Source organism: Felis catus, chromosome C1 (assembly GCF_018350175.1).
Source record: "Felis catus isolate Fca126 chromosome C1, F.catus_Fca126_mat1.0, whole genome shotgun sequence".
Classification (NCBI taxonomy): Eukaryota; Metazoa; Chordata; class Mammalia; order Carnivora; family Felidae; genus Felis; species Felis catus.
In genome coordinates this window covers 32,161,678-32,185,189 of record NC_058375.1, presented here as the reverse complement: position 1 = coordinate 32,185,189, position 23,512 = coordinate 32,161,678, and the positions used below count along the sequence as shown (strand labels likewise).

The window sequence follows — 23,512 nt, the reverse complement described above, 5'->3', positions numbered from 1 at the left end:
TCAGCCAGTGGGTTCCTCCTCCTGTGCCAATGTGTTCTTAGGTGTTCCCTGGAGCAGCCCTGGGGCCGCCCTGCTCTTCCCACTCAGCACCATCCCCCAAGCCACTCCTAACACCTCCGTGACAAACCTCTGTGCTCTTGATTCTTCCCTCTCCGGGGTTTCTGACTCCACGATCCAGCTGAACATCCCCAGGCCACCATGTTGCCCAGTGCCAGGGGCTGCCATTCACACAGTGGACACAGTGCTGAACAACCCTCCCAAATCCCAAGGCTTCCATAGAATCTAACTCAGATGGAGCCTGTCTGAGGCTGGGCATGCCACCTTCCCTTGGGCTCCTCCTGCCTCGATTCTCAGGGAATGGCCCTGTCTGTCCAGTGCCCAACTAGAAGCCAGACACCTCTTCACTCTTCCCTCTCCCTCACCCCCTGTGTCCAATCCCAAACCAGTCCCAATGATTCTCTATCCAAAACTTATGGGAACTCATCCTTTCCCCTTCTCTCCCCACTGCCCTCCCCAATCCCTCCTGGTTTGAGTCACCAACAGCACCGCTGGTCCGGTCAGTGATCCTCTCCCTCTTCTGGCCCATCTGCCTCTCCGGCATCAGTAATCTCTCCATCTCGGAGCTTTGGCCACACTACACTGCTTTTGGTTCTGGAACCCACGTGATCTCGACTCTGGGCCTCTGAACATGCCATTCCCTCTCTGTCTGAATCCCTTCCCTTCCCAATGCCAACTCACTCTTCAAGGCTCAGCTGAGACAGCACCCCCTCCAGGTGCCTCCCGATGCCTCAAGCCCGGGACAGGTGCGGCAGGGTCATTCATTCGCACAGCCCGTCTCCTCCATTCATCACAGCTCTGATCGATAATCTCCTGTTTCCTCACTTGTGTCCCCTTGAGCCTCTAAGTTACTTGAGGGCAGACATTGTGCCTATGATGCTCTCTCTGGCAGTCCCGATGCTCGGTGCAAGACCTTGGCACTTAAAGGCGCTCACTATGGGGAAGTGAGGGAAAAGTAGAAAATAAAGATGCCCACGGAAGCTTCCATGGATGGATGAATGAATGAGTGCAGGGCTGAGCACTTTACATACCTTCCTCATTTCCTCCTCAGCCGAAATCCACCTTCTGGGATGCTACTCCCTGTGGTCTAGACCAGGAAAGTAAGGCTACAGAGGTTGAAAACTTGCTCATGGTCACTGAGCTGGCAAGTGGCAGGGAGCGGATTCAAAGAGAAGTCTGTGTGCCTCCAAAGGCCTCCCTTCCATTATCCCAACAGGCCTTCCCAAACCATTCTCCCTCTCAGGTCCTCTTCTCTCATCTGTACAATGGGAACAAAAATATCATACCTAATGCAGGACCCGACACGAACGGGTTCTCAATGAATATCTGTGCCTTCTCTCCCAACCTCTCAGGCTTATGTATTCAGGACAGAATTTCCCCAAACCAGAAACTTCCTGCATGCATATGTTCACACAAACAGGTGCAGAGCTCCACACAGGCACATCGCCAGCGTCCAGAACTCAGTAGGCGCTTAACCAATGTGTGTTGAGCAGACAGGCCTCAGTGAACGCTGACATATACTGAGACACAAAACCACAATAGGGGCTCAGGCACAGGGACAACCCCCCTCCCGCAACGATTCCTGCCAATTATCCTCCTTTGCCACCACCACCCCTGCTAGCCCAAGGCGCGGGAAATATTTAAAACAATTTTATTCATGAAAATATGCTGTACAATGCACTCTACACGGCCTCGACACGGCACACACGCACACGCACACGCTGACGGCACGGCCACGGTACACTGCCTACGATATGCGCCGGGGACGCCGCGCCCACAGCCCGCCCCGACCGGACACTTATAAATACGGGAGAGGAGGCAGGACTGGAACGGAGAAAGGGGTGTTGGTTTGGGGGGTGGATCCGGAGCTGAGACCTGCTGGAGAGGCTGAGACCAGTACTGGGGGCAGGGGGAAGTGGGGGGCGGGGTTGACTCCAACCTGAGAGGAGAGGAGAAGTTAGGGCCTGCAGGGATAGGAGGGAGGGGCTGAATCATGGGTATGGGGGCTCTAAGGGTGGCTTAGGGCTAAAGGGAAACAGCTCAGGGTGAACAGCCAATAGGTAGGTGTGGGTGTTTTCGGGAGGGGGTTCCTGGCTTGGGTGGATGGGGCTAAGACCAGTGGGAAGGTGTGAGTTGGGAATCAGATTGGAGTTCGGGGTGGGCTATCCGTCGCGGCCCTCACAAATGAAACGAAGATTCAGACCGCCTCTGGCCCCGTGCCACATCTCCCGGTTGGCATCGCCGACCAGAGCAGCCCGCCTGGCTGGTCCCCACTCCCTCCCACCCAGCCCGAAATTCTGCTCCGCCCAGGCTTCCTGCCCCAGGAGGGAGGTGGAGCGGGTCTCAGGAGTTTGGGCACGAATGGCAGGTGCCCCAGCCCCTCCCTACCACTTCCCTCAGGGGTAAACTTCTGAGGGACTTCTCTAGCAGACCTGGGGCTGCCTCCCGGATCCCCCCACCCCACCCCACCCCGTGAAGCTGGAATGGGGAAGGGGCCCAGGGGATCAGGACGGGAAGACAGAAGCCCCTTGGGGGCGGGGCGGGGCGCCCGGGGGCGAGGGAAGGCGGCCCTCAGCCCGGCACCCAGCTCTGGTTGGGGGGCGGGGCCCCGGCCAGGCCAGGCGGCGGCGGAGGCAGGGCCGAGTCGAAGTTGAAGTCCATTTCGTCGCTGTCCATGAAGTCGTTGAGGATGATGGACTCGACGTCGCACTCGAGGCTCCCGCTGAACATGTCGAGGTCCAGGTCGGCCGGGAAGCGGTCGGGCGCGGCCCCCAGCGGCCCGGCGGCAGCGGCCGCGTACGGCCCCGGCAGCGCGTCCAGCAGGAGGCCACCGGGCGGGGCCCCGAAGGCGGCCGCGTGGCTCGGCGGCGCCAGGCCCGCGGCGCCCGCCTCGCCGGGCAGCGTCATAAGGCTGATGGGGTGGGCTAAGGCACTGCGCGAGGGCACCGGCGGCGCGTACGGGGCCGCGCCCTTGCCAGGGTAGGCGGCGGCCGCTCCCGCCAGCGCCAGCTCCCCGGGCGCGCCCAGCACCGGGCCGGGCCTGGGCGCGGGCGGCGGCGGCAGCAGCGCGGGCAGCGCCCCCGGGCGGAAGGGCGCGGCGGCCGGCGCGAAGCTGGCCTGCTTGTTCTCCTGGATGGTCTGCATGGGCAGGCGGCGCAGCGCGCCCAGCGCCGGAGGCCCGAAGCCCCCGCCCCCGCCGTAGGCGCCGCTTTTGCAGCCGCCAAAGTAGGCGGGCGTCCCCGCCCGGGCCCGCGGCCCGTACGCGTCCTGCGCGCCGTCCAGCAGGGCCTCGGGCAGCCCCGCGCCGCCCCCGTGCAGGCCCAGCGGGCCCCCCAGCTCGGCCAGGCGGGGCAGCTCCCCGGGGCAGCGCGCACCTAGCGCGGGCGACAGCGCGCTCGCCGGGCTCGGGTACATGAGCGGGGACGACGGCGCCAGGGCCTCCAGGGCCTCGTCGTCCTCCAATTCGGCCGCTTCCCCGAGCAGGGGTCTCCCGCCGCCGCGGAAGTCGGCCCACGCCTCGTAGTCATCGCTGGCGTGCGAGGCCGGGCTGGTAGCCCACTTGGCAGCGGCAGGCACGGGCCCCGGGGCTGGCGCGCCTGGGGGACTGTCATCGGGGCTTCGCTCAGGTGCCTGCAGCTGCTTCTTCTTGCTCGCCTTGCCCTTAATGCGCAGGAACTTGGCCCCGTTGTCCATGGACACGGCCCTCCGCCGCGGGGTCTTGCCTGTCTTTCCGCCCTCGGGGTTCAGCATCCACCAGGAGCTCTTGCCCGTGCCCTCGTTCTGCACGCGGATGAAACGGGTGTGCAGCGACAGGTTGTGCCGGATGGAGTTCTGTGGCCAGAGACAAGGACATGGGTGGGGGAGTGGGATGCAAGGAGACCATGGGAAAAGAGGAGGAAGTGATGGAAAAGAGGAGGGGGAGAAAATAGAAAAGCGAGAGAGGAAGTAGAGGGGCCAGAACGGGCAGTGGAAGCAAACAGAAATGAAGGGTGGATGGGGTCGGGGGTGGGGGTGGGGGGGGTGTGTGTGGGAGAACAGGTGTAAGTACCAGGTTGGACAGGAATACCCACCTTTTCTACCCCAGAACCGCCCCCCTTCCACTGCCCAGAGGGTGGGGCTGGAGCTTTGGGCCTGGCCTTTTCCCAGGAGGCCTGGCCGAACCCTGAGGGCTACTCTCAAGGAGCTGAAGCAGGGCCCCCTCTCCCCAGCTTAGCCCCGCCCCGCCTGGGGCTAGCCAGGCTGCCAGGGCCCCCCAGCAGATTATGTAAGGGCTCATGCCTCCGCGGCTCATTTGTCTGCCCCCTCCCTCCCCAGCCTGGCATGGCGCCAGGAGCCCGAAAACCCAGGGCTCCAGAAATCAATCTCGCGGTGACTGATTAAGCCCTGTTTAGAACTAATTGCTCTTTCGTGTGTGGGGAGAATAAATTACCTGCTTTAATTTCGTGTCTTTAAAATGCAACTGCAGGTAGAGAAGACTGTTAACCCTTTGCTGGGAGGGCCTGGCCAGGGAAAGCAGAATACGCTGGGGGTCTCTAAGGTGGGTATGGGCCCGAAACTCTTCCAAAATTTCCCCCAACTCTTGTGAGCTCCTGTGAACCCTTAGAAGTCTTGGATCCCAGCAAGCTCCTCAGAGCACATCCATCAGCCCTGGGGACCTCAGAGCCCACCTCTACACAGTGCCCACCTTCAGGCCAGCCCAGCCCAGCTTTCCAGCCCGCCCTCCCTTCCTGACCACCTGACGCACAGTAACTCTGCTCCCAAAAGCCCCTTCCTGGTGGAAGCTTCACAAAGTCCCCACGAATCAAGTGACATAATCCCCGTTTATAAAAAGAAGATCAAGGCTCAGAGAGTTGAACTGGCTTGTCCAAGGCTACACAGCCCTTTTGGGTACCTCCCTGGGCTCTACCTCTGCCACCCTGCACACACTCTCTTCTAAATTTCTGCTGTGCCAGCCTCTAGTGCTCCCTATGTCATGGCCCGCTTTTGCAAAGAAGGTGGGGAGGGGGCCACAGCTCCAATGACCTGGCTCCCCAGAGGCACCTGAAGGAGTAGAACTTATGCTGAGCTTGGGGGCCTACCACCCAGTGGCCTTGACCTCCGGATTCAGGCACTGCCGTGGAAACAGCATGGGCTTGGCTATCAGAAGAGCTGGGCGGGATGCCTAGCTCTTTTCGGCCACCTAGCTACGTGACCATGGGCTACTGACTCAATCTCTATGAGCCTCAGGGCCTCAGTGAACTACTCTGGCAAAAATGGGCACCATTCAGTGAAATGAAAGCTCAGAAAGCTGTAAAATCACTACCCGAGGTCATGTGTGTGGGTACCGATCGGTGAATGCACCAGGTGCTCGTAAACATTGGTTAAAGCCCTCACTCTGGCCAGAAGACCACACTCTTAGATCATCCAACAGACCTGCTCTGTCTCTACCTCCCTAATATCGTGTCCTGAGTATAACTGTGGTAGGCACCAACAAGTCTGGGAAGCTGGCATTACCCCATCTCACTGTACCAGGGAACAGAGGCCCAGAGGCATGATGTAATTTTGCCCAGGATCCCACAGGCAGCAATGCCAGGTACTACCCAGATCTAGCCAGTTCGTGGACCTAATCGTAATTCATTTTTCTGCCCAGCCCCATAACCACTGACGGGTGAGGGCCCTCCCTCCTGCCTCCTTCCCATCAGTCTCCCTAAGGAGGGGTCCTTCCTGTCACCCAGGATATACTTCCACTCTCACCCCAGTTCTAGGTACTGACCTGACTCCTCAAGCTCTGCTCCCCCCCCCCCCACCCCCCCAGCTCTCTATCGCTGGCACTTTCCGGTCGTGGGAGGTGACAACTCCAAGGCCCCTCTCAGCGTTGCCCTGCCTGGCTTCCCCTGGGGCCCTGAGAAGAGGGGAACTAGACCCCCAGGGAATGGTGCTCCCTTAAGTAGATACCCCCTTCCCACTCCTGCCCTTACACCTGGCTCCCTAGCCCCTCCTCCACACCTGTGTTCAGAGGCCTCGGGGGCCTCAGTTCTCCCCACGGGACTGTCTGGCTTACCAGAGGCTCCACCTCCTAGCCTCTCCAGCTGGGGGTTGGTCAGGGAACACAACTCTTTATCAATGATCAATGTCACTATGTGCCGGCCTGGTTCTGAGTGCTGGCAGCAGGAGAGAAGGAAGGACATTGCCAAGTGCTGGCACCTACTCAGTACCTGCTTGTTCAGCCCTAGGTGTTATAAGCACTTTATCTCACGTATTCTATCAAACTCCATCCAAGTCCGGGATTGTGATCCCTATCTCAAGATGAGGAAAGTAAGGCTCAGAGAGGCTAAGTAAGCTGCCAGTCACACAGTTCAAATGGCAGAGCCAGGTGTGGATTTCGGGTTAGTCTCACTTTGAGACTAAAGGCCATCACATTCCACCACGGGAGAGGGAAACAAGTCAGGGAATTTCCAAAGAATCTTAGGAAGCCAGTACTCTAGTGCTTCTCAAACTTTCCATGTAAACTATCCCTAGAAGCTGGCAGCAGGGGAGGACTGGGGGCACGTTGCAAGGTCAAAATTTCCTATTAAGCCTTGTGCTTCCATTTCTAGCATTCAGGGGGATTTTTGCATTGTACTTCATAATGCATCTAAGTTCCGTGAATATAAAAATAATGTTTTAGATTATCTGTACCAAGAGCATATGCTCTGGGCCTATGAAGCTTTGCACCCTTCCCCACTCTGTTCCGTGCCTGGCCAGGTACCCCTGGGGGCTTGAGCTCCAGTCTGAAACCGTTGCTGGTCCCCAACCCAGAGAGAAGAAAGGACTTGCCCAAGGTTGCCCAGGACCCGGTCGCAGAGCAGGGATTTGAGCACAGGCCTCCTGGCCCCCGGCATGGTGCTCTTTCCACTCCCCCAAGCCTCACCTGGGCAAGCCTGTCCTTCTCTCCGGGCCTGTTCCCCCACCTGGCCACCGATGAGCTGTGCCAACTGTCGACACTGCAAGTGCTTGAAATCATCCAGTCCAGAGGCTTTCAAACTTTTTTTTTTTCTTTTTTTGTAAGTAGGGGAACTCTGTTGGTATAGGGAATCTAATGCAAAATTGAGTGTTACACACTCAAGCCACCAGGGAGTGGGGATGGGCTGCCCGGAGCTGGGCCGGCTCAGCACCCCTGGCCCTCTCACCGAAAACCAGGCCCCTGTGGAGGGGATTCTGCAGGCCAGATGGGGCAGTTGAGGCCTAGAGGGCTGCCGGACCTCGCTCAAGGTCACCCAGGGAGGTGGCCCAGGGCTGGGCAAGGACTAGTCCTCTGACTGTGGAGCTGGGTACCAGGTGTGCACCAGGGCTGTGGCCCCTGAGGAAGTCCCAGTCCTGAAGCCCCGTCTGGCTCCTCAGGGCCCAGCCACCTGGTACCAGTCAGAGCTCTCAGCCGAGATCCAGTGGCGAGCGCAGATCACGACTCATCCACAAGGCCTCCTGGGAGGCCAGAGGCCACGGAGGAGGTGAGGGCGGCAGAGGAGGGAGGCGCCTCTGCCAGGCAGCAGTAACCAGGGCTCCCTCTTGGAGTCACCTAGCAACCCGCCACCACAGCCACAGCCCCGGCATGCCCGGGCTCCCCTGTGCCCAGAGCTGGGCCTGGCTTCTGGGGCCTCACACCTCCCGCACCTCCACGCAGGCCTGGGGCAGGTTAGCAGGAGGGAGGCCATCATGGGGCAGAGGGAAGGGACAGTGGGTTACATCCATGCCCATCCCACTCTCCCTCAGAGCCCGGGCTAGGGCGGCTGGCTGGTCCCCTGGGGTTTCACCCACCTGGGACAGGAGGCTGATGCAGGGTAAAGTCCATGGCCTCTGGTGTTGGGTCTGGATTCCAGTTTGGGCTCCATGGCAGTGCAACTCTGGGGCAAGGTGCTTTGAACCTCTATTTCCTCAAACAGCAACCTGCTTGCACCCTAGCTTCCCTAAAGCCCTCCACCACCCAGCAGTCACAGTGATCCCTTATATAACTCGGATCACGTCCAGGGCTGCCCAGAGCCCTCTGATGCCCGCCCCCCCCCCCCCCCCCCGCAATCTCAGAGTAAAGAACAAAGGCCTTGCCATAACCCACCTTGACCTTGCCAAGACCTTCTGTGACCCCTCAGACTCCTCCCCTAACACTGTCCTGCTTGATCCCTCCCTCCTGTTCTCTGAACCTGCTAGGCACCATCCCACCCTGGGGCCTCTGTCTCAGGGGAAAACCGTTCACCCAGACGCCCACATCAATCTCTCCTCTCTTCCGAGTCTGTGTTCAGATACCATCTTTTGCCGTGAGGCCCATCCTGACCGCTCTTACCATTTGCTCCTCTTCCCTGCCATTTCTTGGCCCCCTTACCTGCTCTAAATTTTTCTAAAGCAATGGTCACTTTCTAAATTAATAATTTATATATATATCTGTACATTAATAAGTTCATATACCAATCATATAAATGTATAATTTAGGGGCACCTGGGTGGCTCAGTCGGTTAAGCGTCTGACTTTGGCTCAGGTCATGACCTCATGGTTCATGGGTTCGAGCCCCATGTCGGGCTCTGTGCTGACAGCTCAGAGCCTGGAGCCTGCTTCGGATTCTGTGTCTCCCTCTCTCTCTCTCTGCTCCTCCCCTGCTTGTGCTCTCTCTCTCTCAACAATAAATAAATGTTAAAAAAAATTTTTTTAATGTATAATTTATACTCTGTACTTACTATTTTTTTAATCTTTTTTACTTATTTTGAGAGAGAGAGAGAGAGAGAGAGAGATGCAGAGAGAGGGAGAGAAAGAATCCCAAGCAGGCTCTGCACTGTCAGTACACAGCCCGAAGGAGGGCTCGAACTCACAGACTGTGAGATCATGACCCGAGCTAAGGTCAAGAGTTGGACGCTTAACCCACTGAGCCACCCAGGCGCCCCTGTACTTACTTATCATCTGGTTCCCCTCACATTAGAATATAAGTTTCATGAGGGATTTTTGTCCATTTTTTACCATACCCCATGTGTTTGACACATACTAGGCATTTCATAAATGTTCGTTGAACGAATGAGAGATAGTAAAGGGGGGTTAACACCATGTTGCAGGCAGAATGAAAGGAAACTGTGCAGAGTAGCTGGTACATGAGAGGGGCTTCCCCAAACTGGGCTGAGAGAAGGGAGCACAGGACGAGAGACAAGCATGGGATGGAACAAGTCGGGAGCAGTACGATCCAGAGGGAACTGCAGAGAAGGATAAGGGCTTCCGAGAGACTTGAAGAAGGCCTTGCAAGGTGAACGTGCGGCTGCCCTCCCCAGCCCCCGTCCTGCTCCCTCCTGCTGCCCAGATAGACTGGAGTGACCCAGGGCTTGCTTCGGCCAAGGTTTCTCAGAGCCTGTCCCACCCGGGCCGGAAGACACTCCAGTGGGAAGAGAACAACCTTGTCCTTGCTGACGGTGCCTCCCTCACGGACAAGGTCTGATCCATTTGGTGGTGGCAGCTCATCTATCCAGCGGGACACCCTCATCTGTTCCCAGGACACCCTTCGCCCACGAGCAGTAATGCATTCATCTGACGGCACAACCCCATTTATCCAGCACACCAGTCCCATTTATCCAGCGAGTACAACCTCATTTGCTAACAGCACTCCATTCACCTGACGGGCCCCCTCATTTATCCAGCGGGACACCCTCATTTATCCTCCAAGTCGGAGTCTCTCCTTCTGCCTGTGGTGGGCTGTGTTCTACGATGGTGCAACCCGACTGGCCCAGCAGGACGTCATCTCTCCTACAAGTACTCTTCATCCCCTGACAGTACAACCTCATTTATCTAATAATGCAGCCTCACCTTGCCTCCAAGTACCACCTCATTCCCTGACAGTACAACCTCGTTTATCTTCCACTACAACCTCATTTCTCCTCCCAGTACAGCTCCATTCTCTGATAGCTCACCCCATCCGTTGTTCCTCCTCCAAGCCAGAGCCTGCCAGAGCCCCAGGACGGTGGCCGGCGGGGGGGGAGGGGGGGGGTTGGAGAATGTGGCAATGTCCCTGTCCCCTGCCTACAGAGGGCTGCCTGGTGCTATGACTATGTCCGATCTCCACCGGCCCTACAGGGCCCGCAGACCTTGAGTCCTAGGTTGCTCTGCCCAGCCACTTTCCATTTAGCCCCTCTCGGGCTAAAAAGGGCCCACAGGATTGACTTCCTCCAGCTCTCCAGTAGAGAAAAGATCCCACCCGATTTGATTTGTAGCTTTTGCTGATTTCTGCGGCATGGATACTCCCATGGCAGCCAACTTTAAGCTGCCAGCATGACATCACTGACTATAGAACTGGGAAAAGTGTGCAGGACTGGCTCTTATGAGCCCATGCAAGCCAGCTCTAGCACACCACTGACACGTGCTTCAAATACCAAGGCAGGAGAAGGGCATTACCATTACCTACCACGTGCCAGACCCAGGCTGGCTTCTTTAGATACATTTCTTCCTTCAAGCCTGATAACCACTCTGCCAATAGGTACCGCTATGTTACAAAGCGGGGAAACTGCGCTCAGGAGGGTTAAGGGCTCAATGACTCCTGGGGCCACAAAACTGAGAAGTTATGGAGCCAGGTCCGGGTCTCAGGGCTGTTGGATTCCAAAGCCAGGGCTCTTCCCATGCCCTCCCCCACGTGGCAGGGACACTGTCCTGCTGCCCACCCCAATGGCCATCCCCGCTTTGGTTCTCAAGCCCAAGCTTCCTGGATTTCGTCAGGCAGGAGACCCAAGTCTTGTGTCCCCCACCCACCACGAGTCCCATGCTACCTCCTGGCCTTCCTGACATCTGGGCAATGCCAGGACCCTCCCGGGTTTAGTCTTAGGTCTCATGTCCATCCGTCCAATCCCAAAGCCAGGTCTGGACATCTCTCCAGGTTTCATCACTGTCCCAGCTTTAGCTCAGCCCTTCCCTCAGGAAGCGGACCTTGCCTACCCAATGGTGATGACCATCCAGCTCCAGCTCCAGCTCCTCCCTTGAGTGCCTCCCTGGGGCCGTGTGAGTTCTCTGGCTCCCTCCATGACTCACATTTGCCCTCCCCCTCCTTCCTGCATGAAGAAAGGTGGGGAGCAGAGTGGGAATCCCAACTTCATTCATGGGACCTTGGGCCTCCCCTATAAAAGAGGGTAACAATCGTGATATTCACAGGGAGGGCTGGGACCTGGAAGAGAACCTATCTGTCAAGAATCTCATCCCCTCCCTGACTCAGAGCCCTAGGAGCAGCCCCCGTCCCAACCTTTATCCCACACCCCACTCCAGGGCCCCAGGTTGGCCAGCAACACACGCCTGTCTTGGAGTCACAGTCTCTCTGAGGGTCACTTGCTCTGCCACCTGGGCTGAAGCTGGGGTGTTCGGCACGGACAGGCTTCCAGGCTGAACGGGATGACTTGGAGAGGCCTGAGGCCGTGTGCAAATCCTCGGTAGCAGGGTCTGTAGCGGAGGAGGGCAGGTGGCGGGGGCATCAGGGCTACAGGTGTCAACAGGTGCTTGGGCTTGGGGTCAGCGGTGGAACAGCAGTGGGCAGCCAGGGGCCAGGAGGAGCAAAATGTTGAACGCAAGGCATGAGGTCCCAAGACATCCCCCACGCCTACCCCAGAGATAGCGGAGCCCATACGCCAAGCCCGGTACAAGCAAACCAGCAGTAGAGGTCGAGGCCCACCTCTACCCAAAAGCCCATGGCTTCTCATCACTTGTGGGCTTGGGTCCAACTCCAGACTGACATACACGGGCCCTCTGAGGCTCTTCCGCCTCACCACCCGCATTCCCTTCAGCCCCCCTGGAGGTCTGACACCGCCATGTCTCTGCGCACTCCTGTTCCCTCGGCCCCTCCTTCTGTCTCTGCTGGGCTGGTTCCTGCTGCTCCGCCAAGGCAAGCTCTGTGACATCTTTCCCGTTCCCTCTGCAAGTCCCAAAGGTAGCCGCTCCTACCTCAGCGCCACTGCAGAGAAACAGAACTACCAACCAGAGTGCGAGTGTGTATGAGTTGGCCTCGCTACTTGAACTTTGCGGAGCAACCCCTGGCTCATAGTAAGTCAACACACAGGACGGAGCTCTCAGCGGCTGTGAACCGCTCAGACCTGGCAATTCTGTGCTGTTGCTGTTCAGCAAAACCTCAGGCCAGAGCTCCAGGCCTTGCCTTCTCCTCCTCACCCCTGCTTTCCCCGCCAGCTCTAGCTGCCTCTGCCCCCTCCCTGCTCTTCCTCAGCGCTTCCAGGACCCTCGGGAGAATTTAGCAAAGTAAGGGAGGAGAGAAACCACCATTTACTGAACATTCATCGTGTGCTACGCACCATGCTGCCACAACGCTTAAAATCTTACTGTCTTTTTAACAAACCTCTGTGTTGGTTCAGTGTGCCTATTTCACAGATGAGAAACTGAGGCTTCGAGAGACACCTGGAGCTGCCCAAGGTCACGTGGTATAAGTGATGCTGCAGGAATTCACACCCAGGGCCCCTGTTCTTCCTCCCACCCTGAGATGCCTCTAAGGAGGCGCCCAGGCCAGGTAGAAGCTCCCAGGTGGGCCTGGGGTAGGAGTGGGAGGGAGGGGGTTGCTGTCCATACTGGCTCATCAACTCCTCCGCAGACTCTTGCCTCCCTCGTCCAAGACTGATGGGGATCCCTAGATGCAAAGCCATTCAGGCCTCTCCCTATCTCTCCTCAATCTGAGCCCTGTCCCCTCTGTAGGCAGCACCTCCCTACAGCCCTGCCCCAGGCCCTGGGAGCAGCTGCAGTGACCTCACCCAGCCCTGCCCTGGGCCCAGCTCTGGGGAGGGCCCAGCAGCTGTGCCCCAGCCCTGTAGGCTGGCTCCTAGGGGGGAAAGAGGAAGAGTGGGCACAGCGCCAAGAGAACCATCTGCTCTCCCAGGGGCACGGCCACCCGCACAGACACTGGCCTCTCCCCCAGGGGCTGCCCTTGGCCCTCTGTCCCCACGCCAAGGGGCTCCAGGAGCCCAAGGCAGCCCACCCAGACCGGGGCACCAGCCCTCATCTGCCATCTGTCTTCTGGATACTGAGAGGTCTTTGCGGGACACGTTGGAGCATGAACGTCCGCTGGAAAATGAACAAGTGCCCAGGGTAAGCTCTGGGTGTAGAGGCCAGAGGCCAGGGCTGGGTGTGCTGAGGGCTGCATGCCCCAGCCCCAGCCTAGCTGGGCTAAGAGCCTGAGCTCCCCTGGGGGGAGGGGGCCTCCATCCCCTCACATCTGCTCTGCTGGCAGGTGCCTCTGGCAGAGGGCAAGCCCCCTTCCCCCACAGCCCCAGCTCAGGTTACAGAGAAGGCAAGGCCAGCAGAGGACAGGGGGAGGGGACAGACGGGGTGGAGGAGGCAACACAGCATCCCAGAGTGTTGGGGGAGGGGAATTCGGATCTCTGGATGGGAGAGAGCCAGAGAGCCAGAGAGGGAAGGGCCATGCCCAAGGTCACACAGCCTCCCCAGTGGGCAAAGAGAAGCCCGTGTCCAGGGGCAGGCAGCCCTGGGTTCAAGGGTGACCTTGAGCAAACCACTGCCTTCATCTGTGAAAATACAGAGCCTAAAACCTGCCTGCTTCCCTCCCAAGCCCTGAGGAAGGCTCTGCAGGCCAGAAAGCAGTGGGTCAAGTGGGGGCAGGTTGAAGCTTATCCTGAATAGCCGACACCTCCGGACAGAAAGGGAGGCATCAGAGGAAGGACCACTGGCCCCCAGCACACACATACACTCGCACAAGTCAGTGTCTCTCAAGGATCAGGGCCCAGGATCCCCGCCCTACACAGCAGTGGGGAAGGGATTCCTTTCCTTTCTCAGAGCAACGTATAGCAGTAATGACATCTGCTCGGGCATAAGTCCTATCATTATCCCACTTTGTAGAGGAGAAAACTGAGGCTCAGTTGCCCAAGGCCACCCAGGGCCAGGTTCCGCTCCTGCCCACTGCCTCCAAGACTCCTATAAGCACACCACCCTGTCTCACTTCTAAGATCCTTAAGGGACCTCAGGCCTGCTTCTTGGATTCTTTGGGCCTCTACCGTCTCAGGCTCATCTTCTCCCCTGGACCCCAGTACCAGGCCCACACTGGATGCCCAAGCCAGTCCTTCCCCCTGTCCACGCCATCCTCGAATGATCTCTCTGCCTGTATCACTCCCCAGCGTGGAGTGCCAGCTCCCTGGCTTGATATTCAAGACTGCTCTCCTTTAGAGCCCAGCTCGCTTCCCTAGCTTTGAGTCCTGCTGTGCTCTGACCAACAGAACCGGACCCCATGGGGCTCCTAAAGGAGGGTTTGACCTCCTTTGTCTGGTTCCCCAGACAATATCTGGTATTCTCCGAATACCCAGGGCTCATTATGTGGCCTTCCCTCATGACCCTGAGCCATCTTTATCCTGAATCAAATTCAGGAGTCCTCATCTTACCTCCCCAGTTTGACCTGTGGGCCACTCAAGGTCAGGGAGCCAGTCTGGTTCCTCTGGGCAGCACTGTCTTGGGTGGCTTACACCTGTAGTTAAGGTGAATGGAGGAAGCTGTCAGCAGCCTTGGGCTTGCAAATGGCGTGGGGAGTGGGGAGAAAACACCACATTGGGCTGCTCGGGGCTTGCCCTCAGGGAGCTCTGTCTGAGAAAGGGAGCCAGGTACCCCTGGAGTCATCCCCCAGGGAGGGCGTGATCAGCTTGGACAGGCCTGGCCAGCACTCTGGGCTAGGGAGATGTTAGCCCTGGGGAATTTCATTTCTGTCGCTTACAGCAGGATACAGTGAAAGCCACCTTCTTTCTCTAGACTTAGTTTCCTCCTCTGCAAAACCGGTAGAGTCACAGTACCAGCTTCACAGGGTGCTGTGAGAATTAGACGAAAGCATGTGTAATGGCACATGGCGGTTGAATCCCCGGCCAGAATAGTTCAGTGTGGCTAATTCGAGGGTCAGAAGGTGGGAGGTCGGAGTGATGTGGCTGGAGAGACTGACTGGGACCAGGGGGCCAAGGCCTTGAGTGTCATGCTAAGGCCCCTGGACTGGACCCTGTGGGAACAACCCGGCACTGTACACACAGGGAGCTATCAGAGAACAGGGGCTGTGACTTTCAGCTCCTCACTGGTCCAGTTCCAGAGGCTTGCTGAGAATTTACACCAACATGCATCCTCCCCTCCTGTAGCCAAAGGCTCCCAGTGGCACAGGGTGTCAGCCCCGGCTGCTAGTTTCATCCTCTCCAGCTGTGTCTATGCAGTGTGATTCCTAAGCGAGGGGGAAGGTGTCGGGGCTGTGGAGTCAGTCCCTTGGACCTGACTGCATGGCTTTCAGTTCTCTGGAGGAAACAAAAAAGCGAGGCGAGGAGGGGGCTTCACCTGGGCCGCCTGCTTGGAGAAGAAGCTGGTCTACACTGGGAGCAGAAGGGAGGTACAAGCAGGAGCTCAGGACACTACCACCTGAGGCACTGGCTCAGGATCTGGTCCGTCACTAGACAGACCTGTTAGAATCAGAGCCACTGAACTAGGACTAGAAACCTGTATTATTTATTTAAAAACTTCCAGGTGATTCGGATCATCAACCACGTTTGCCAACAATGAAGGATTTAAGGTAGGAATTCTCAGAGAGATGTAGTGGGTTCCAGAATCACCTGAGAGGTGGGCCTGTATTCAATCCACCCAAGCACCCAGCCTAGTTTCTGAAGGGTGTCACAAGGGATCAGTCCATGAGTCAGTAGCTCCCTCGATGAGCATTTGACAACGGCAGCAGGTATGGGGTGTGAAAGTGGCAAATGCAAAAGGTGTCCTAAGATCGTAGGCAGCAGGGAAAGCAGGAGGGTGGGCAGGGCCAAGGCCAGCTGAGGGCCCAGGGGTCCAAACAGAGCAGTTTGAGCTTGGTTGGCTCGCAGGGGAACTGAGGATCCCCAGAGGGTTCTGGAGCATGAGTGAGCCTCGGGGCACAGGAGCACTAGGGTGTGTGGGGCTGAGGCTGCACAGCACAAGGGGGAACACAGACAGGTCTGTGTCTAAATCCAGGCTCGGCCTCATCCCAGGTATGCTGCCCTGGCCAAGTGACTTCACCTTTCTTGGCCTCCATTTCCTCAACCGCAAAATGGGGCTATTAACACATATCTGGCAGGATCCAGAGACGATATAAAAAGAGAATGTATGCGAAGTGCCCAACTGCCTAGCACCCAGACGTTAATTCTTGTTCCCCTTCCCACAAGAGGCACCCCTCTTTAGAGACCAGAAAGGTTTCTCTGCAAAGAGGGAGGCCCCAGGGGGAGGGTGTGGGAGGCCCCTCCCCCACACGCCACCTGGCCCCCCTCCCACCTCCACATATGGGTTGGGGGGTGGGGAGAGGCAGCAAACAGCCAAACCCTCCCAAACAGGAGTTGGTTTCCATGGTAACCAGGGTGCCAGGAGGAAGGGGGGCGCTCCAGATCCAGCTGTCCCCCTGAGCACCCTACCCAGGGCCCAGAGCCTTAGCTAATGCCCACCCAGCACCCTGCACCCCCCATCTGCCTGCTCCGGGGGCCCGCTGAGACTGCCATGAGCACTCCGTTCATTGTGTCCAATGTTTGCCATCTGGGTACTGCCAGGGGCAGGGGAGGCATCCCCAAGCAGGAATCCCAAGTTCAAGTCCATCCACACCTGTAATCAATCATATGCTTGCACCCATGAGAAATCCTATCAGTGCTTTGTGCCCTGGGTCCCAACTAACCCCTCATGGCTCCTAGAACCCGACTGTGTCAGCTGCAGCCTGAAAGAACCAGGGATCCAGTTAAGGCCCTTTGGACACGCAAGAGAACACCAAGGACCAGAATGGGGAAGAGCTTTGCTCCAGCTCACACACTGGATCACATTCCCTCACGGGTGCTCTGTGGATGCTCTGTCCACCCCTCAGCAGTTCGAACTCCACAGCTCCAGCTGACCCCAAGCAGCTGAACTAATATACCAGGACACAAGTGATGCTCCAGGGGGTTGGACCACTGCCAGGGAGAAGGAAGGAAGTGCTAACAACTTTAAGACCTGTCTTGCAATACAGTGGGCAGTCCCAGAGGGCAGCCACTCAGTCACCAGGGGTGTGTGAGAAGGGGATGGAGCTGGCTTGGAAAGTAGTGTTGGGTTCCATGACTCCCCACCTTCCCTAGAGACCTGAAGTCTGATTTGGAGGTGGAAGGTGGGGGGGGGGCATGCGTACCCAACCCCAAGCTGGGAGGCAAGCTCATAGGCTGCAAATAGGGAGGGGCTGCTGGTGAGCCTCCCACAGGTAAGGGAGACAGTGAGGTGAGGAGGGGGCTCCCCTGCTATAGCCAGTACGTCCTATCCCAGAAGCTCATATCCACACCTAGCTCATGACCACCCACCCCCACTCCTCGGAGGACCCAGACAGAGGGGGGTTCCACAACCCCCAGGACCCTGTGCGGTGGCCACTACCAACTGCTGCTCAAAGACATGACTGTGGATTGCCCGGAATGAGCCTGCACCCTTTCAAGATCCAAACACGAGCCCCCTCCTCCAGCCCCAATGGCACAGAAAAGGCTTGAGTTTGGGGGTCAGAAAGGGGTTCAATTCCCAGGCCGGACACTTCCTAGGGACGTGACCCCAGGGCAAGTCACTTCTCCCCCTGGGATACAGGGATGCTAGTGCCTCTGGAAACATGGTGGCCAGAATGTGAACGGATCTGCGCTGGACTAGGGGGCGCCTCTTTCCTGGCCCTCTCAGTCCGCCCCGTCTCTGGCAGAGGCCCCCAACTCCAGTCAGTCCCCAAGCTGGAGTCCTCAGGGTGTGTGCAGAGAGGGGGGGCCCCAACCCGCAGAAAGTGGGGGCTGGGGGGGCGCTGAACTTTCGAACCCACAAACCCCCCGCGCCGTTCATTACCTTAACACGAGTTAAAAATAACCGTCTCATCTCTTTAAATTAGTCTGTCTGCAATTACCGCCTGGCACGGCGCTGCCCGCCATCGTCCCGCTGGAGCGGCGCCAGGTGGCAGGCGGGGCCCTCACCCTGTCTGTCCGTCTGTCTGTCTGTCTCCGCGTCCCCCCTTCTCCCCGCGGCAACCCAGGGGGCCTCCCCGCAACCCAGACTCCAGAGCTCCCCAAGTTGCGCAGGGAGGGGGCCGGGCCCAGGGGCTGGCGGGGAGCGAGGGGGCCGGCGGGGAGCAGAGGACTGGGGTGGGGGCTCCGGAGCCGGGCGGCGGGGGAGGGGCGCCGGGAGGCCCGGGAAGCCGGAAGGGCCCGCAGCGCGCCAGCGCTCGTGGGTGGGTGTGAGCAGGTGGCCGTGGGAGTCTGCCGGGCGTGCCAGCAACTGTGCCAGGAGCGGCTGGCACGGGCTCGTGCCCAGGAGGCGGGCAGCTGCCAGCCCCCAGCTCGTGCAGTGCGGGGGGTGAGGACACCCCCCAACCGGGGCTCACACCGCCTCCTCCCGCACCCCCACCAGCCCTTGGGGCTGGGGATCCCCGGAGGACAAAGAAGGAGGAGGGAGCCCTGCTGGAGCAAGCTGGAAGGAGGCGAGAAGCGGGAGCCCTCTGCACTCACAACTACTGCTCAGCCTGGCTGTAACAGGACCCCTCTCCCAGAGGTCTCTCCATCGGTCCCTCCTTCCACCCCACCTAAGACCTACTGGCCAGCCTCGGCCAGATGGGGGTAGCACCACCCCTCAAGACCCCATCCCCCAACCACAGGGCAGCTCCAGGCCCTGAGGGAAAAGGGAAGTCCCCATCCACTGTGCTCCTCCCCCATCAAGCCTGGGGACTGGAATGGGAGGGACCCAGGCCTGGCCTGGGAGCTCTCAGGGGAGCTGGCAGCCAGGAAACACAAAAGCAGGAAGAACAACTCCAGGGGCCGCTAAATGGAAGGAGCACCAGGACCCATAGCAGCCTGGAAGGCTTCCTGGAGGAGTTGTGCACCAGGGAAGATGGGGCTGGAGCATCCGAGAAGTGGGAGGTTCTACCCGGTTGTCTGACAAACACACTTCTAGGACACTGCAGAGGGAGGAGGACCTCCTGTCCAAGCCCTAACCCAGGGCCTGGAGACCCTGAGGGAAACACTATCAGCCTCTTTGGGGGGGTCTCCAGCACCAAGCCAAGCCTCTCTGCAGGTTTCAGCTTGTTGGGGGTCCTGGCACCTGCTGCTGATCTTGCCTCCTCCTGTTTCTATCCTCAGCACCTTTGACTACCTCCCCACATCAGAGGTGGGACCACAGGGCAAAGGCCAAGCATGTGGGCCCTTCCTGATCTGGCCCGCTCCGCCTTTCCTGTGCCACCTTCCACCCATCCCTAGGAGCTACTGGTTCTGGCCTGGCCCGCCCAATGGTCTAGTACAGTTCTACCTCCTTGCCTTTGCGTATGCAGTCAACATCCCTGGAGAGACTTTCTCCCAAATTCTGCCCCCCAATGAAGACAGCCCGGATCAAGTGCCACCTTCTCTGTGAGGGTTTGCCTGGGCTCCCAGGGGGTCTAACCTGCCCTCCCTGCACCCCTGCCCCCATCCCCAGACCTTCCTGCCTGTAAAATACACAGCCTGGGTGTGGAGCCCTGATGCATCCTGAAGGCAGGCCCGACGCCTTCCCCTTTGGTCCCCCATCCTCCATCTAATACAGGGTTTGGTACACCCCAAGGATTCAGGTGCAACACCTATGTGGGGGAGGGGAGGGAGGAAGGAACAATGGGCCCCAGCCCCAGGCCTGGCACCTGAGGTGTACAGAAGCCTTTCTAAGCACAGACTGGCCCCAGGAGCTGGGGATTATCCCTCCACTGGGTTCCTGGAGGGACTGAATGGGAACGGGGTGGGGTGGGGTGGGGAGCAGGAATGAGAGGAGGAAAAGGATGGGGGGTGGGGCAGAATGAGGGCAGCCACTGAGGGAATGAGATGGGAAAGGCCAGAGGCCCCCCTGAACAGCCCTCATCCAGTGCCTGGGTGGTCTCGGCCAGGGCCTGGGTCACAAGCCCAAGCCTCAGGCTCCCTCTCCCATGCCCCAGCTCAGGACCTGCCTGCCAGGGCTCCTTCCTTCCTGAGCCAGGTGCAGGGAGGACCAGTGTGTCCCCAGCACCGTGGTGCAGTGGTAACCACTTCCAGTGGGTAGGCAGGAGACCTGGGCCGTCATCCAAGGCCTGCCGCTCACCAGCGACCTAAGGAGTTCCGTCCCCTTCCGGGGCCTCAGTCACACCGCCTGAGAAATGAACTCATGCGACTATGTTATATCTCCAAGCACATTCCCAGTCCCATTCTAGGATTTAGACCTGCCCCTGTTCAAAAGCCATCTGGGTCCCCCTCCCACACCCAGTGCCAGCAGGACACTATTCCAGAGACTCTATGGGGCCTCGGAGGGAGACACACCTGGATTGGAGTCCAGCTTTCCCATCTACCGACTGTGTGACCTTGGGCAGTTCACTCCTCCACTCTGCGCCTCAGCGCCCAGCTCTGTAAATGGTGACAGTAAAACCCACCTCAGGGACTGCTGAGGGCATTAAAGGAGACACCGGACACGATGCCCGGAGGTGCCTGGCACGGGGCTTGACCCCGAGACCCTGCATGAACTGCAGCTCTCCCCCAGCATCCAGCCCCATGTCTCCTCTTGCCAGCGTCCCCCACCAGCCCTCATCCATCAAGCTCAAGCGGAGTTCCACCTCCTACAAGAAGCCCTCCTAGCTTACTCTGGCCCACAGTACCCTCCCCAGCCTCAGTATCTTCTGCACCAGCCACCCATTTCCTCACACTCTCACCAGATAAGCACTGATGGCTCCCCAGTGCCAGGCTCTACGCTGGCTGCTGTGGGCACAGAGATTGCTCCCACACTGCCACTGTCTTCTAAAGGGGGTGAGGGGAAGGGAAATGAAACAAGACACAAAAGACTGAGCCCTGTGACAGGCGGGGAGAGGGCCAGAGAAGAGGGAGTCCTTAGCTAGCTAAAAGGGGTCAGGGAAGGCTTCCTGGAAGAGGCATCCAAACGCTATGCTCTTGAGGACAGGAAATCTACAGGGAGAAGTGAACAGTGGGACAATGCATGGGGACAGGGAGGGAGGTGGGAGCAAAGCTGCAAAACCCCAAAGCAGTGCCCACTTAGGAGGAATAAGTGTTCTGGTGGGGTCTGAGACCAAGGGGACTGGAGAGAGGGTGTGGAGGGAGACTCACGTGAGTGCCTCCAACCTGTGCCTCTACCCCCATAGTGGTCAGAGAGAGACAGAGAAGCAGCCAGCACGAAGCCTGAGAGTCACGCGCCCCCAGGTCAGAGCACTGTGGCCCCTACGAGGCAGCCACTGGGCAACCAGAGCTGTCCACGTCCACAGGCCTCCTCCTCCTCTGGCACACCTCCTTCCCCTGACCCTGTCTGCAGCCACCACTAGGCACAGCTCCCTCCCTCCATCTAGGCAAGCCCCCCCCTTGCAGAGACCCCTCTCCCACAGGAGGCCTAACAGCTCAGAGGCCTTAGGCACAGCCCCTACAAACCTCCTCCTTCTGCAAAGGCACCAACTATCCCCATTCCTGGACAAGACGGCCAGAGGAGGGTCTGGAGGCCACAATCCAGTCAAGCCCTTGTCCTCTCCCAAGATGGCTCCCCCCTTTCCACTGGATGGCACAGAGGCCTTCCTGGGGTGCCCCTGCCCCTCCCCTCCCCTCCCCTCCCAATCCATCTGGGCTGGGAAAGCCAGGAGAGTGGAAGACAGCCTGGGGTGGGCAGGGACAGATCCCTAGTCCTCAATACCCTGCCCTCACACCAGCAGAGGTCATCACCATGCTGACCCAGGCAAGGGGGAAGAAGAGCTGCCCCGTGGAGAGGTCAGATCCCAGCTCACCTGACCAGCTCCCCACCCCAGGCTGGCTGGTGCCCTAGGGTGAACTCCTGACACCACAGGAAGAACTGTGGGCTCAGCGTGGCACTCCTTCCTTACCCTGGAGCCAGCTCCAGGGAGGACAGTGGGAAAGATTTGGGGGGAAAGCAGGGGCTGGCCCCAAATCATTATTCCGGCTCTTTAAGGAGGGTGCCCTGGGTGGAGAGGGTAAAACAAGAGTAACACACAAAGCAAACTCGTGGGGGTGAAGAGGGGGCCCCCTAATACCCGAGGCCTGGAAACGGGTTCCTCTGCTCTGCTGCCAAGGATGGGGTGGGGGTGTCCCTCGGGGGTGCTTCAAAGTAGCAGTCCCTTGTCACCTCACCAGACCTCCCACCCTGCATCGAGAGCACGCACACAGCTGCTCCCAGCACGCCCCCGCCTGTCTGCTGGCCAGCCCCACTCCCCGGGCACACACTCCGTGACCCCAAGGGGTGCCCCGGGGCCTCCCTCCCGACGGCTCACTGGGAATCCGGACGCACCTAGCGGCCCCTGGAATCCCCAGCCGGCGACCCCAGCCCCCCTCCCCAGCCGGACGCTCCCACCTTCCAGCCCGCCGAGCTGTTGCTGTCGCCTTTATCCTTGAAGTAGGGCACGTAACGGACCATCCAGTCGTAGATCTGCGAGAGCGTGAGTCGCTTGTCCGGGGCGCTCTCGATGGCTTTGGTGATGAGGTCGGCGTAGGACAGGTTTCCCCACGCGTTCCGCCGGGAGCTCTTCGCTTTCCGCAGCGGTCCGACCTCCGCGCCCAGCGGCGGCGCTGGGGCCATCGCCGGGGCCGTAGCCCGGCGCTCCGGCCCGCAGTCCTCGGCGCCCTCAGACACCCCTGAACCCAGCGCTCCGTCCTCGTCGCCGGCCAAGTCGGGCTGCGGCAGGGGCCAGGTACACGAGCGCGGCCGGCTCTGCGGCGCGAAGTCCGGGTCCACGTCCACCTGATGCGCTCGCAGCTTAGCAGCCATGGTCCCGCCCGGCTCGGGCGAGGAAGGGAGGGAGACTCCGCGGAGGGTGGGCGGGCGGCTCCGGGATCTGCGCGCCCCGGGGAGGCCCGCGGGAGGGGTCCCTGGCGGCGCCGGCTCAACCGCGGGGCGCCATGGGCCGGGGCGCGGAGACAGGGGGCTGGACACGCTGGGAATCCCGAAGAGAGGGAAAGATGGGGGCAGCGAGGGAGCGGCGGCCCCGGAGCCCAGCGGGCACACACCTCGCCCAGCCCCGCTTCTAGCACCTGCCGCCTGCTTGCGCCTGCAGCCACCACCGCCACCGTCGCTGCCGCCGCTCCCCCGGCGCCGGCCCCGCACGCGGGCCCCGCTCTCCCGGGACGAGGCCGGATTGCACCATGCCGGAGCCCGAGCCCGTGCCGGAGCCCGCGCCGCCGCCGCCGCCGCCCCGTGAATGCCGCCGCCGCCGCCGCCGCCGCCGCTCCGGCTCCAGCGCCAGCTCCCGCGCCTGCCGCGCTCAGCGCCGGCTGCACCTCGGGATGGGCGGGGGACGGGGAGGGGGCGGGCCCGGCGCGGGAGAGGGCGGGGCGTGCCCGCCCGCGGCCACGGAATCCTCGGCCTTCCCGCGTGCCCCGCCCGTGGGCTGGGGGTTGAGGCGCGGGGCTCCCGGCTCAGGGCGACCCCGTCGCAGCCCCCGCACGCAACAGCGCCGCCTACGGAGCAGGGGAGGAGCGGCGGGAGCGACCCCGCCCCCTGCTCAGCGCTGGGGGAGGGGGCGCGGGGGCGGGGCCCG

The 23,512-nt window shown here is 59.8% G+C and overlaps 1 protein-coding gene across 1 annotated transcript; it reads right to left on the bottom strand.

Annotated features, from left to right (window-relative positions):
• Nucleotides 1-1,692: 1,692 nt before the first annotated feature.
• Nucleotides 1,693-23,212, bottom strand: FOXO6 (forkhead box O6). The gene is made up of 2 exons (XM_023258561.2): nt 22,330-23,212; nt 1,693-3,888 (listed from the first exon to the last, which is right to left on the bottom strand). The coding sequence occupies exons 1-2, from the start codon at nt 22,741-22,743 to the stop codon at nt 2,629-2,631; spliced, it is 1,674 nt and encodes a 557-aa protein (XP_023114329.1). The 5' UTR covers nt 22,744-23,212; the 3' UTR covers nt 1,693-2,628.
• Between the last annotated feature and the right edge of the window lie 300 nt (nt 23,213-23,512).